Source organism: Hydractinia symbiolongicarpus, chromosome 1, assembly GCF_029227915.1.
Source record: "Hydractinia symbiolongicarpus strain clone_291-10 chromosome 1, HSymV2.1, whole genome shotgun sequence".
Taxonomy (NCBI): Eukaryota; Metazoa; Cnidaria; class Hydrozoa; order Anthoathecata; family Hydractiniidae; genus Hydractinia; species Hydractinia symbiolongicarpus.
The window spans coordinates 14502031-14516577 of NC_079875.1; the positions used below are offsets into that span (position 1 = coordinate 14502031).

A 14547-nucleotide genomic window follows, 5' to 3' on the forward strand; every position below is an offset into this window, starting at 1 on the left:
AACCTCGATCCTAAGACCTGTTGTCCTCTTTTGCATATCGGACGGGGCGTGACCGAGTGACAATTATCTTTCGCATAATTAAGTGGAAATTCTCAACCAATCACAGCTTGGAAAAAAACCAGCCTCCCTCAGGGCATTTTCGTCAGACCTATCAATAAATGCAGCGTTTCTTCTCCGCTAGACTTTTTTTACTGCCTGCTCTGATCAAGCCGCTTGCTGATATAAAAAATCGAATATGAACTTTTTTTTGCAAGGTTTTTATAGGCATAATTACTCGGGGGAAATTGTCCTACCTGGAAGTTAACCAGGTTACAATTATCCATGTGACAATTATCCAGGTTGAATTATAACTTAGAAGTAACATCCTAATAATCACGAAACTTCTTTTTTTCTTCTTCTCCACGATAGAGTAGATGTTGAATACAACAAGTCTTTCCCGCGTGTCGTGAGGCTGCAAATGCGGCTTTAAAGTTTTCTTAGTAAAATCCTACTGAAGTCATGTAGTACGCTTTTTCTCGTGCGAACCCGATAGATCTCTACATGACACCACATCAGTGTTATATGTTTCACGGCATAAGCAGCACGGCATATGTAGCACGATATATGTTATGTGCTTTGAACTTTTCTTCGGGTCGCTCGACTGTTCCGTAGTTCACGTTTCGATTTTTATGCAATATATGTTCAATTTAGAATTTCAAACATTTTCGCTTTTCCCGCCAAATGTTTGAAAACAAAATGTACATCTTGTCTAGTCGAAACAAAGCTGTCACAAAACGATTAAAAAATGTATTTGTTGCACGATTGGAAACCAAGCTGTAGTTGTAAATCAAGCATAAAAGGAAAAAATAATTTTTTGACTTTTTCTTTCTCTGATTCTAGTGCTGTTGTTTTACTGACCTTTTTCAGCAACTACTTATCAAACTAACCTCGTTTCTAGGATTATTCCGTACTTATCCCATCTGACTGGATAAAGGTCGCGTCTTGTTTAAATTCACAAACGTAGCTCAGCCCTGGATATGAAGTCGTGTGAAAAAAAAATTGTCGAATTGAGTACACAGGGGAAAGACTTCGATTTGGCAAAAAAGGTTGTTACCCGAAATAAACATTGGGATTTGTAACAATAATTCCAATTAAAAATCTACAACCATAAAAAAATGTTTAGATTGGAACGTTGTTATTTTGGTGAATAATTCCAAGTGTTTTATTAAAAAATAAAACATTTGGTGATGTGAGAGTGAGTAGCGCAATACGAGGCCGGTGGTTGAGTTATCAAACAAACACGTTTATTAAAATCAAAAAAAAGGGTACGAAGTAGTATAGCGATTAGAATAGTTCGAGAATGCATTAATTTGATATTGAACTTGTAAGCCAGCGCTAATCCGTTTAAGATTTTCTTCGGATATTCAACAAGGAGAGATATCTTTCTCATTTAACACAGTGCTTTGGGAGAAATGCTTGGAATTTTGGACACTGAGCTAAATTGATGTGCGACGCGAAATTCTCACCATATTTAGATTTTTGTAATAATTTCTTTCACTAATTACCTCCCTCAATTTAAAGCAGCTATTTTTAAATTGGCCGACCTACTGTGTTTGAAAATAGAGTAATCTTCATACCTTAAATCTTTTCATTACTAACATACTTTAGGATCCTCCTCCGTCGTGTCATTAATTATCTGTGCCTTTCCACCTTTCAGCTTATTTCGTGCACCCTAGTATTGTAAGATATTTGACAACGTGTTTTTGGGGTGCTGGGCCTTTGTTAACAATAACATGCCAGTTGGCAACCCCGTTCTCAGGGCATTTTGCCTTGTTGATGAAGTCTCCGTAAAAACGGCTTAGGGGCCACAGAATCCTGGGGACGAGGTTAACCAGTTGGAACACTCTTTCCCCAACTTTTCTGGCGCTAGTGTTTCCTATTGCTTGTTTTACGTGTTTGTTTTGTTGGTTTTGTTGGTTTTGTTTGCTTGTTTTCTTTCTTTAGTTGTTTGTTTTGTTTTATTTATTTATTTATTTTAGTTATTTGTTGTTTGGTTTTTTATTCCATTATTTGTTTATTTGTTTATTTATATGTCTAGTTTATTTGCTTGTTGTTTGTTTGTTTCTTTCTTGATTGTTTTATTGTTGGCTTATTTGTTTATTTTTTTATTTATGTTTTTTCTTTATTTCTTTCTTTCCTTGTTGTTTGTTTGTTTTCTTATTTGCTTGTTCATTTCTTTATTTGTTTATTAATTTAGGGTTTATAAAGGTTGTCAAATGCTAATATAAGCAAGGCTAAGGAGAATTATAATTATAATGCACGCTCGAAGTACATGAAGGATTATATCTTTAAACAGATTCAGTGACACAAATCTATTTAGCATTCAAAAGCGTTGTGACATTCAAAACAATACCCCAGCATTCTTTCAGTAGCTCAGTGATATTAGTATTATCTCATCTGCTGCCATGCCAATTATGAGAAGCATCACTGCATAATCCATTGTTTTGTTGCTCGAAGTAAAAACTAATTATATTCACGTATATATAAGGTAATTGTCTGATTTTTGTCGCAATTAAAAACCTGTTGATGAATTTGTTATCAAATCTGTGTTGTTCACACTTAGTGTATAAATACTTTGAACGCAATACGTGAAGGATTATCATTGTGCAGTATTTGTTAGTACCAAGTAGAGGGTTATAGGAACCAACAATAACAACAGTCTATCTTTGTCAAAGAAGAAGAAAATGAAGTCGATATTTGTATTTATGTTTTGTGTGAGTTTCGTATTCAGTTTAAGTGAGACTGAAATTAAAAACTTAAAGAAAGAGTTGGACGAAGGTATGTTTTGTTTTTTTTGTCCTTTTTATTGCTTTTTTTCGATAGGAAATGAATCGCAGCTAGTGTGATGACAATGTAATATATCTCGTCCACAAATTCTGCGCTGGAGAACTTCACGATGCAGAATACACACATAAAACACTTTTAGTATTTCAAGAAATTCTTATTTTAACACTACGTTCCTTATTTAAACGCACAAGTAAATCAGTTTCACAACAAATATTTCACAGATTACGTTCGAAAATATCTTGCTTTTTTCAATGCGATATACTTACAGTCAGCCAAAATAATCACCGAAGAAGCACACCATTGTGATGCTCACTGCAATCCAGCTATTTGCAAAAACTTGTCAATAATAATTTAAATTTAAAACTACTCTTTTACAATCCACGTGATCTTAAACAGCGTGTACAGCTTTTTGAAATGGCGCAAAAATATAGCAAGCGTCCCATATAAATAATGCGAAAGTTGTAAACACACATTCGCTGCTCAAAAAATAAAATGTCGTTACGGAAATACAAATTATTTAAAATCCGATGACTTTATTTAAATTGTATGATATAGTTATATAAGATCTATTATTTTTGTTTTAATTTTAAAAATAGCATTTGGCTACTCTGTTTCACAGTTTACCATGAAAAGATCTGTTATATTTTCGATTTCAAAAACACTAACAAACAATTACTTTCCGCTAATATGCGGACAAAAATACACGCAATATCGATGCGGGAGAAATGAACGATATGGGAGATTGTACAACGGGCGAAAACATGAACTCCGGCGACCCTATGAATTTTTCTAGTTATGCATATTTGTTCCGACTTCTTGTCTTAAACACTTTCAAGATTAATTTCCAGATTATTTTTGGGCACTTATTTTTAATGGCGTCATGAATCATGGAGAATCATTCTAAAATACGTGGCGCCGTATATGTGATTAATTCTACTTTTGCTTTTTATGTATGGAAATAGTTCTAGAAAAGTTCTTATAGCTTTGTTAACCTAGTCGGGGAAGGATAAGTCGATACATTGGCATTTTTAAATTCCCGCCGATAAGCCTGTCAAGCTTTATTTTTTCATACATAGTCAAGAATGTTTTTTGTTAAAGTTTATCGATATATTTTTTTATTGTTTCAAACGTTAATTTTTTATTAAGATATAACATTATTTTTTTTTTATAAACAATCAATTTTAATTACAAAACACGACGTTGGAACGCGTTGATAAAATTTCCCTTGCTATTACTAAAGTCTAAGTGTGTATTTCCTGGTTTTTTGAACTTCTACCTTCAGAGCATCTTTTAAATTTGTGGAGCTGAATGTGTCTACATCTTCTACAAAACTTTTTAGATTTTTTTTAGATTTTTTTGAGAAACTGAAAAAAACATATTTGAATTTTGTCTTAAAAATTCAGAATATATTTTCTAAAAAGCTAAGAATATTATAAATATATCCTTGATTTTGCGTAGAAAGTTAAATAAAACGATTTGTTATTATCAAGTCTTTTTAGTCAAGTTGTTTTTTTATATCCGTATCTAAATTGAGAAAACACCAAATGTGTCGCCTTCTTCATTGACTACGTGTATTCCACCAAATTTCCCAATCACTATATTCAAATGTGCAATACTCGTATATGAGAATGTGTTAAAAATAATTTCAGGTATTATCAAATAATTCTTCTACTATAGAAGTTATACAAATCCCTTTGCTAGTATAGTATTCGTAAATAAATGTTTTCTTCTTAAGCTCATTTAAGCAGAATTGTTAAGATTTTAAAATACTTCAAAAGTACGAGCTCGAGGCATGTGTTGTTATCTATTAGTGCAACTGCTGCTTGAGAAAGAGCAGTGGCCTTTCAGTTAAACGCCCAGGATCTAAACGCCCCCAATATTTAAACATGGACCCAGGGCGTTTATTTGGGACTTTATGACAGCGATTACGGATGTTAAAAAAAAGCTCAAAACGTTTAAATCATTACACAATTTCTTTAGTAATACCTCTTTCATAAGTTGCTCCCTCCCATAGCGCCAGAATTTATCCTGACGGCAATTTATCCTTATTATCATAATTTCAACACGGCATCATCATTATCAAATGTCCATTTTGTAAAATTTTAATTAATAAGTTGAAGGACGTAGAAATAACACTGACTTTTTCGCATCCAGTGAGAGGGAGGAGCTAGTGAAATACTTACTCTAACACAATAGAGCCTTACACAGTCTGTATATCAATTCACATGTTTACTGCTCAACCTTAATTTTTAAATATTTCTACGTTTTACTTTTGTTAGAGAAAGTCAGTACAAATCAAACCTATCATGAGGCGCTTAACCTCGATCCCAGGGGTTTTTTTTCTTTCTGACAATCTCAGATAGATTCTGGCCGTCCCTGTTTGTCAGAAAGAGAAAACGAGCCATGGGAAGGAGGTTGTGAGACGCTGTATGTTTTGCAAAAAAAAAAATAGAGTAGCCGTGGCATTAAAGCGCCATATTGAATAGTAAATTCCACGCAAATCCCGTATGCTTAAGTGCAGACTAATTTTGTCTAGTACCAATGCTCAGGTGTGGGATCGAAGTTGCCTTAGTATTTAGTTATGGACAACTTCAGTTCCAATTATAATCTAGCATTAAATCTGGGAGGACTGCTTACACTAAACATCTTTTAACTTGATAAACTGTTTATCTGCTTATCCCTACCATGAATACAGAGTATTAACAAGATTAATGTAAACACACTAAATTCAGAAGTGAGAAAGATAGTGTACAAAACACGATAAATTCCAGTGTATTTTTGTTATCTTAAATCTTTAGAATGTCCTTTGATGTAGTCTGTAGAAAAGTGACAGTCTAAAATCTAGGCCGCGTATATGCTGACCTGAAAATCACATTTTACCGATTACGATACTAAATGTTATCAACTTATGACGAAAAGTTGTTTCTTGTTTGTCATTAGCATTTAGTAGACATTTAATCTTTACTGTGCATGCCGCACAAGCATTCATACAGCTGAAGTAATACCTTCTATTACTACAAAAAAAGAACGCAGCTGTGAAGCATTTCACTGTTTACAATGTTAGAGTGCACGTGCTTCTTCTTGTTTGTTCAGCATCGGGTATGTCGTAGAATGGATAAGTGGGGTTTTTATGCGAAAATTCCATATTTATTAGTTAATAACAAGTTAAATTCACCTGTATTTAAACTACTGCGCATGTGCACAAACGTACAGCTCATGTTTGCCCAACGAAATTTCATTGCGGTTTGAAATCACATTTGGAATCTACGTAAAGGTTACGTAAGAAATCATATAAATAATTAGATAAATTGTTTTTAATATATTTTGCCCGTGCATTTTTGATGAAAGGCACATGAAGGGCAACTCCTGACAATGTATGTCTTGGTGATAAAATACTCCGACGAAAAGGTTGTAGAAAACTTCAAAAACTTTGATACTTCTAGCATGTTTTCTAACCAGACGTGTTGTGACATATCAAAACATGTTATAATCTTTATAATTAGCGGTTAATAGTAAATCGCGATAAGTTTATTAAAACCTGAATTAAACTTGTTTTGATGTTATTATAATCGGATCTAGTTGACGCATGATGCACCCTTACTCAATGACCAGTCAAAGAAGACTTAAATGCGATCACTAATCGACTTTGCTTTTATCTGATTTGATGGATTAACCAATTAAATTGGTCATCACAGCGTTTCAGATGGCATAAAAAAAATTATTTTTCTTTATTTTCTTGGTATGTACAAACAGACACGTGAGAAAGAGAATACATTAAATCGAAAGTCAGAACTTGTATAAAAATGAACAACCCGGTCCAGCTACGCTTCTTCTTATCAAAATCACCTTATGCTGCTTTTGACAATTCAAATTAAAAAACTCAAGGGAGTGCTGATGTGAAATGTGATAAAAGAATGCTTAAGATTTTGAAACAATATTCAATAGTTTCCAAAACAAAATTGTGGTAATAGGTTCTTGTTTACATTTTTTAAGCTCAAAACTAAACTGGGAGCTTGGTCGTATATTCAATGGTTGCACTTTTTCAAGACGGGGCACTATTTAAATTAATTTTGATACCATGGTATTCATGAGGGCACTAAATTTATACACTGTGGTTCATGCATCCACAAGGTTCGACAAAGACTGACTAAAAACTCTCAATTATTTCAAAATTACATATTACCAGTAAGACAATAAGTGTAGGCAGGCTTCCTTAGTTTGAAAACTTCAATTTTTCAAACTTTGTGATTTTGTATTTTTCTGAAAGACTCTTTTTATCACTAGAACTGACAAAGTTGGAATCCGCAAAGGACAAGAAAAGTGTTGACAACAATCAAATTGCAACAGTAGTGCAAAAGGATGATGGTAAACTTGCCTTATAATGTTTTCATCTTAAATTTTCGTAATTTTATTTATTTTTATTTTTCAAAACGATCAGAAAGCCAGCTCAACCTAAGCGGCCCTATATCTGAACTAAACGCCTTCAGTCAATTTTGTGTGGTGTTAATGCATTGGCAATTTTTAGGCGTCAATGTGTTAAATTTGGATGAATTTTAAAAAAACACATCTGAAAGTTGACTTGAAATATACATAAAATGATCTCTGCTTATCTAATTACCAGCTTCTGTGATCTGCTACAACCACGAATCAACGTTTTTTTTTCACGTTTCTACTTTACGTTTAACCCAAAAAAGAGAGTTAAAAAAAGCAGTATTTAACCGCTCCATATTTTAAATAAATGAATACACTTTATATTTGAATTGTAGATATCGATGGGTTATTGACAAAATTAGTACTAACTGATGACTTGCGTAGTGGCACATCTAAGCGTGATGACGTCAGCATCGAATACCAATGTAACTAAATCTTCATTACACATCTCAACAGTTTCTTATTGTCGTCGTCCTTGTCATTGTCGTCGTTTTCATTGTCGTTGTCGTTTTTATTTTCGTTTTCGTTGTTGTCGTTGACGTTGTCGTTGTTGTTGTTCTCGTTGTCGTTGTCGTCGTTGACGTTGTCGTTGTTGTTGTTCTTGTTATCGTTGTCGTTGTGGTTGTCGTCGCCGCTGTCGTTGTGGTGTTGTTGTTATCGTTGTCGTTGTTTTTGTTGTTGTTGTTGTTGTTGTTGTTGTTGCTACACCTCTTTTGCACATATTAATTTTTAATCTTCTCATATACCAACACTACCATGACTTCTCCGCATGCGTGTATATATTTAGTGTTACTTCAATGAGAGGTGTTTCCTATCATCCTTGTATGCACCTTGTCTTTTTTTAGCTGCACTTAACAGTCTTCTCAAGCATTTCACCAAAAAGAAAAAGCATAAAACTATTGGTAAGATGCGACGTCATCAATACATATCAGTTTAAGAGCTTTCGTAGAGACATCTTGCAGGGTTTATAAGCTAGCAAAAAAATCTGGCAATTGGCTTTCAAATTTTTATTTAGATTTTAATGGCCTGTTTTGGAGGCTTACCGGTACCTTGTTCCTTTTTAGATAAATTTTTTATTTTAGCAAAAAAAGAAACTGAACCGACTAAAAAATCTTCAGAAAATGCTGGTCTGTATTTTTTGTTATTGTTGTTGTTATTGTCATTGTTTTTGTAATATTAAAATTGGGTTTTATTTAGTTTTACTATACCGTTGTTAAACTCAAGCACACGATGTAGCAACCTCGTCCCCAGGGTTGACAACTTTGAAAAAGAGACAATAGGTCCTGGGATCGAGGTTGTTGACGAATTTTCAATAAAGCGAAACAAGCGAAATTTTTCGTAAATTTTTTAGTGAAAACAATCTATATTGGACGAATGCACCTAAAATGTAAACATGTACAAAAAAATGAGTTTTCCACCCTCTTCCCCGGCGTTTTTTTGCCTTTTTTGATATGAGAAATGTCTTCTCTCATATCAAAAACACAAAAAAAAACCTGGGGACGAGGGTGTAGTAGCCTCGTACCAAGGGTGATCGCTACTGTTATATTACTACGGGTGATACTTAACCCAGAATTTTTCGATCTGCTTGGTGACACGTGCTTCAATAACTTTTAGATGAGGCATTGTTGAAAATGATGATTGGAAAGGAAAAATCCAAGAAAGAAACAGGTTATCTTTTTATATTTTGATTGATTAAAGTGTAGTTCACTCAAATCATGCATTAGGAAAACTTCGCCATTTAAAGCGCCGTTTTGAAAACGCGCATTAGATACTTACCTGGTACGTTATGCGTGGAGTTATGAAGGAAAAAAACTCGATAAGCCAAGTATATGAATATTGTTGTACCTGTTATAAAAACACCCGCGATGGAGGATTAATTCTTTCGCGAAACTTTTTATAATATTTTCTTTTATTTATTTTATATATTTTTTTTTATTATCAACATATTTAATTATTTTATATTACCTGGCTTTAAGAATTATAACAGAGTTTACAATTAAAAGAATGTACACAAAGTTATTTATCTTTATCCTAGCGGATGACGACTTTATAAAGCTTCTTTTGGAAAAAGATAAAAGCGAGAAACGAGGAAACGGTACACAGATTTATAGCGTCCACAACCATTCCTTACTTTTGATGCATAATATTAATTTTATATTTTAATTACTTTTCCTGTTATTTATCCCAGCCCATCCCAACCTAGCCCAGCCAAGCCAGCCCAAAAAGTAGTTTTCAACAAATCAAAAATCCAAAAACTCGAAGCATTTGATTTTGTTATCACCAAAAACAAATTTTAAAATGGAGAAGAAATTTCTTGGAAGCGAGGAAGACCGTAATGCTAATATCAAAAAATTTTTTAGATTTTTTGAATATATGATCGAATGTTCCCATCTTATGTATGTCGAAAATGATAGATCCAGTTTAAATTGCAGGGAGTGGGGAGGGGGATAGAAGGAGGAAGATATGAAAGACGTGCGTCTCATTAGCAGAGCTACTTTAACAAATGCTCAGATTACTAAGTTAAGTCAACCCTGTTAACTAAAAAATAAAAAGCTAGCGTGACTAAGCGTTAACTACAATCTCTTCCCAGGGGCTTCTTTTTTGCTTTCTGCAGCGACATATCAGAAAGCGAAAAGGAAGCCCTGGGGACGAGATTGCGTTAACTATTTACTCAATGTGAATATAATAAAAACTGTATAATATGGAAACACAAATTTGAACATATAGATGCACCATGTCGGGATGAGATTGACAATTGTGAGCAATGGAAGCCGTATTGTGCGACACACAAATCCACACTGGAACGATCTTGCAGCAAAACATGCGAATATTGTAGTAAGTTAAAAGTAGCAGTTCTTATCAACCTCGTCCCCAGGGTCTTTTGCCTTTTTGACACCGAGACCGGGTAGCGGTTTTGACATAGGTAACAAACCCTGGGGACGAGGATAAGTTCTTATCAAGGGTCGTGTAAGGAAAGAATTTAACGGCTGATTTCAGGTCTAAAAAATTCTACTAGAAAATAATGTGGTTAGTAATTTTCACAAAAAACGCGCCCTTTTTCTTCTTTTTTTTTAATTTTTTCCCATTTTTTAACCGTTATCGAAAAAAATGCAACAGAAAGTCTATTTTATTCGCGCTTTTTAAATAAAATCAGCAAATTAATCTCATTTATTCCCGCTAAAAAAACAAGAGACCTTTTCACAAGAATTAATGAATTTTCCAGTTCATTTTCTTTACTTTTGTTACATTCTTCACTCTGGTTAAAGTTTTACCCAACGTATTTTATTTTTTAAAGTTTCTGAGTAGAAGCCACCTTTGTTGATTTGATTTTACATTATTGCTTTATCGCCAGTTTTTACAGCTTCTGATTGGATGAAAATATTTTCTTTTTTTGATTTTGAATACGAGTTAAAATATTATTACTCAACCTCAAACAAGAAAAAAAGAAAATTAGAAATTAACACTGCGCATGCTCAGTATTCAAAAAAATTTTTGAGCAGAATGTGGCGTTGAATCAGCTCTTCAGTTCTTATGCCAGTAAGGAGCAAAAGGACTTGGTACCAAAAAATTATTTGAAAATATTTTTTCAAATACAAAAACCTAGACGAAATCGAATGTGTTAAAGCAATCTTTCAAATACAGCAAAAAACACAAAATAATTAACCCTGAATTAAAATTAACGAATAAGCATAAAGCCAGCGTGATCACATCTTACCCTTTCAAATAATAGGGGAGTTAATTATGTTTGTTCGGGTGAGTGTAACCATTCTCGCTTGAAATATTAAAGAAGAAAAGAAGCCACAATAATGATCACATGAGCAAAGAACAATAGAAGTAACCAATCAAAAAGTGCGGTCAGTATTCTGACCGCAGAAAATTTATTGGCGACCCGCCATAATTTTTCTCCTCACCGTCGCTATTTCGATTTTCCGGTGGTAGGAAAAATTACACTGGCTCCTCTGGTTCGTTCCATATTTTTCTGTGGCTTGTCTTTACTGTTAATAATACTTTATTTCGCAGAAACTTGCAAGAAAGATACTCTCAAAAATAATATTTGCAAACGCTTCGAAAAGTTTTGCAAACGAAAAGGCTATGTGCAAAGATTAAAAGATATTTGTCACGAAACATGTGGATATTGCCGTGAGTATAAAAGTTTATTGGAGTTTGTATGAAATTTGCAAGAAAATTGTATGCAAGTTGTATGAAAGTTGCATAATAGTTGTATGAAAGTTGAATAAAAAGTTGTATAAATATTCAGACTGTATTCTCATAAAAATATTTTGCTTTTAATGCACTAAAATTAGCAAAAATCAGCGAAATAATGAAATTTTTTTGGTCAGTAAAAGAAAAATGCACAAAAACTTTTAGCCACGTTTTTTACCAATTAAGTAGATTTTTAATATAAAATTAATCTCAGAATTGTTTGCGTTTTTAGGGGTGGCTGCTCCACCAGCATGCCAAAATGATCCCATGGGATGTTGTTGGGACGGAAAATCATTTGCTTCTCAGGGTTGTCGACGTACGTACGAGTTAATTTTTGATTTCTTAACCACCCTAAATTTTTTTTTTACTGCTATTTTGCAACAAAAGTCTATTAAAACGCTCTAAACCACAATGTTGATGTGAAGGAATTGGAAAGTTCTACAAATATTTAAAAAGCAACAGATTTGAAAGTTACGGATAACGCTATTTTTTCTCTGTTACTTACAAATGTGTTTTGCATGGTTATTTTATTTTTAGCTTGCCAAGATTCTAAAGCTATCCCTCAAATCTGCAGATCATTTGCTTCCGACTGCAAAAATGAATATAGCCCAGGAAAATACATGCGAAAGCACTGTCCAGTGACTTGTGGAGTGTGCGGTAAGTCCTTAATCAGACTTATTATTTTAACAAAAGTTATAAAAAGAAAAAAATCAAGAAAAGTCAACTTTTTTCTGCTCCCTTTCAAGTTTTTTTTTAGCACGAAGAGCTGCCACAAAAACTGCTTACTTTAAGAGCTTTTTTGTATCATAGCAAGAGAAAAGTCAGTTCCAACCTATCTCATTTTTGCGTTTTTTTTGGCGCACCCAGACAAAAAACGAAAATTGAAATTTTAAATACTATTCGTCTAATTCAGATCCTGCAAAGACGTGCTATGATTTTCCAAACACCGACGGTACATGCAAGCGATTTAAAGCGGAAGGAAAGTGTTCCGACTCAGGCATCGGCAACACATTGTGTCCTCAGACATGTGGAAATTGCCCAATTTTCGAACCTGCTAGTTTCTAAGCAACCCATGAAACGTTATTGCTCTAATTGTGTATATACGTTTGATTGACCGCAAAAGAAATTTTGCTACTAAACGTTTTTATCTACTAGAAAGTACCGCAATGATTCAATAAAGTCCGCCCATCCAGATCAAATGTCTCGCCTCCCGTCAAAATTCGTCAATTTCTCGTATTCGCTTTCTTTTCTTTTTTCCAAAAAATAAAAAAAAAACACAGACGCAACAATTTTGCCACCCTCGATTAAACGGTTTCTTTGAATAAACGCCTCTTCTGAAATCCAAAATCAGTCATCGCGGTAGTGACTCAAGATATAAAAAAATAACTTTTAAAAACCTACACCGATGTCTCTTTTATAATTTTTTTATATATATTTATCACGTGTATACCTTTTGAAATGTATCTTAATGCTTATTTAAAATGTTTTTTATGTAATATTTATACCGTAACTACGCAGTTTGCAAATGAACTTGCTAATAAAGGCGATGCATACTAAATGGTCTACCATACTGATATCAAAATCAAGCAAAAAAAATGGACTGTTGGATTGTTTTTTGATTGGAAATCAGATTTTTAATTTTGGTAACAGAATCTTTTTCTTCGTCAAATTCTTTGTAACAATAAACTGGAAAATTAACTGTATGTGTGTAAAGGAAGGCAACTTAAAAAAAGACACTTTCACATTATAAACCAATTATATGCCATCTATTTTTTTATTTTTATAATATAAAATTCACCTGTATCCTTTATTATTTTTCATATAGCATGTACCATTAATATTTTCAAATAAAACTGTAATGCTGAAACGTATGTGTGCTGCTACGTTCATATTCTGTCTCTATTTGCACTATCCATATTACAATGTTAAATACGATCAAGGTGTGCCAAAACATTCAACTTTTTAAAGTCCAGCAAAGTTCGGCTACTGTCATTTTACAGGCCTTGTTTAAATTTGTCAATTTTTCCCTACAAACTATTCATCTGGTTTTCAAACTTGTACCACATGCACTCTGGTTTATCTTATTCGTTGGATTTTTGTCCTGATGAACTCCGTCAAAATTATCTGTAGTAGTTTTATGTCCAGTTGTTGATAAAAAGGAAATAGTATAGATATAGTAACCCAGAAAATGCTGCTACAATCGTGGTCACAATATGTTGGGACAAGACAACGAATTTCGAAGTTCGCCACCACAAGTAATTGCGTAGGCTTATTCTATGTTAGATTCACACATCTTGAACTTGTCAAAGTTCACTTGTCAATGTTCAGAGTGGACTTAGAACTTCGGATCTTAGGGTATTTGGTAAATACAAAATTCTTAAAATGTGCTAATTGTTGCTGACGTCAGCAAGGCCATTAATCACGAATTTCGGGGCCTTCGTGGTCCCCGACGCGAATTATGTCGGTGTGCGGGCGTGCTAAAGAATGTGACTAGCAACTTTTCAACCCTCTCTGCCTGGCCTACTTGTGTGCAAAAGTAGCGATTTTGCAGCCTGCCGACTGCAGAGTATTGACTATTTGACTGTTTTGTCCATATTTGGATAACGAGTAAAAAACTGCCTTAGTCTCAATATTTTTGTCCACGATTGTAGATACTGAAAGTTTAATTAGTTGTTCAAAGTAATAAATTGAATAGTGACAGAAAAGCAACACTTTTTAGATTTGTGTTATTGTCGTCACCAGAACTGTTTGGGATAAACGAAGTTTATCTCAAAGAGGTCTGGTGACGAGTATGGATTTTTTCAATATAAACAAAAAGATAATGACAACATCGTTTATGTGTGGTAGTTACAAGTTTCAAAAAAGCTAGCAAGGAAATTTTTGTATTCGTATTTACAATGCTTAGCTGCTAAGTGATGTACGCCGATGTCTCTAATTGTTTAGTGGCTTAAAGAAACCTGAGGAGAAAAAAAGAGAAAAATGATATTGCGCATATTAAATGCTAACTAAAATATGCTACAAAAATTGGCAGCTTTCCTTTCAACTTTACGCGAATTTAACGAATTTAGCGAAGCCCCATCGTAGTTC

At 33.6% G+C, this 14547-nt stretch overlaps 1 protein-coding gene across 3 annotated transcripts; it reads left to right on the forward strand.

Moving 5' to 3' along the window:
• Positions 1 to 2508: 2508 nt before the first annotated feature.
• On the forward strand, positions 2509 to 13331 carry LOC130641580 (uncharacterized). Of its 3 annotated transcripts, XM_057448461.1 has the most exons (13): positions 2509 to 2527; positions 2603 to 2817; positions 7111 to 7191; positions 7593 to 7682; positions 8103 to 8159; positions 8340 to 8384; positions 8872 to 8925; positions 9293 to 9352; positions 9985 to 10092; positions 11278 to 11397; positions 11693 to 11776; positions 11998 to 12117; positions 12374 to 13331. In XM_057448461.1, exons 2-13 carry the CDS (start codon positions 2724 to 2726, stop codon positions 12523 to 12525), a joined length of 1065 nt encoding a protein of 354 aa, XP_057304444.1. In that variant the 5' UTR covers positions 2509 to 2527; positions 2603 to 2723; the 3' UTR covers positions 12526 to 13331. The 3 variants fall into 3 exon arrangements, with proteins under 3 accessions (XP_057304444.1, XP_057304436.1, XP_057304447.1); XM_057448453.1 differs by lacking the exon at positions 2509 to 2527 and having other exon boundaries at positions 2552 to 2817; XM_057448464.1 differs by lacking the exons at positions 2509 to 2527; positions 7593 to 7682; positions 8103 to 8159 and having other exon boundaries at positions 2554 to 2817.
• Positions 13332 to 14547: the final 1216 nt, after the last annotated feature.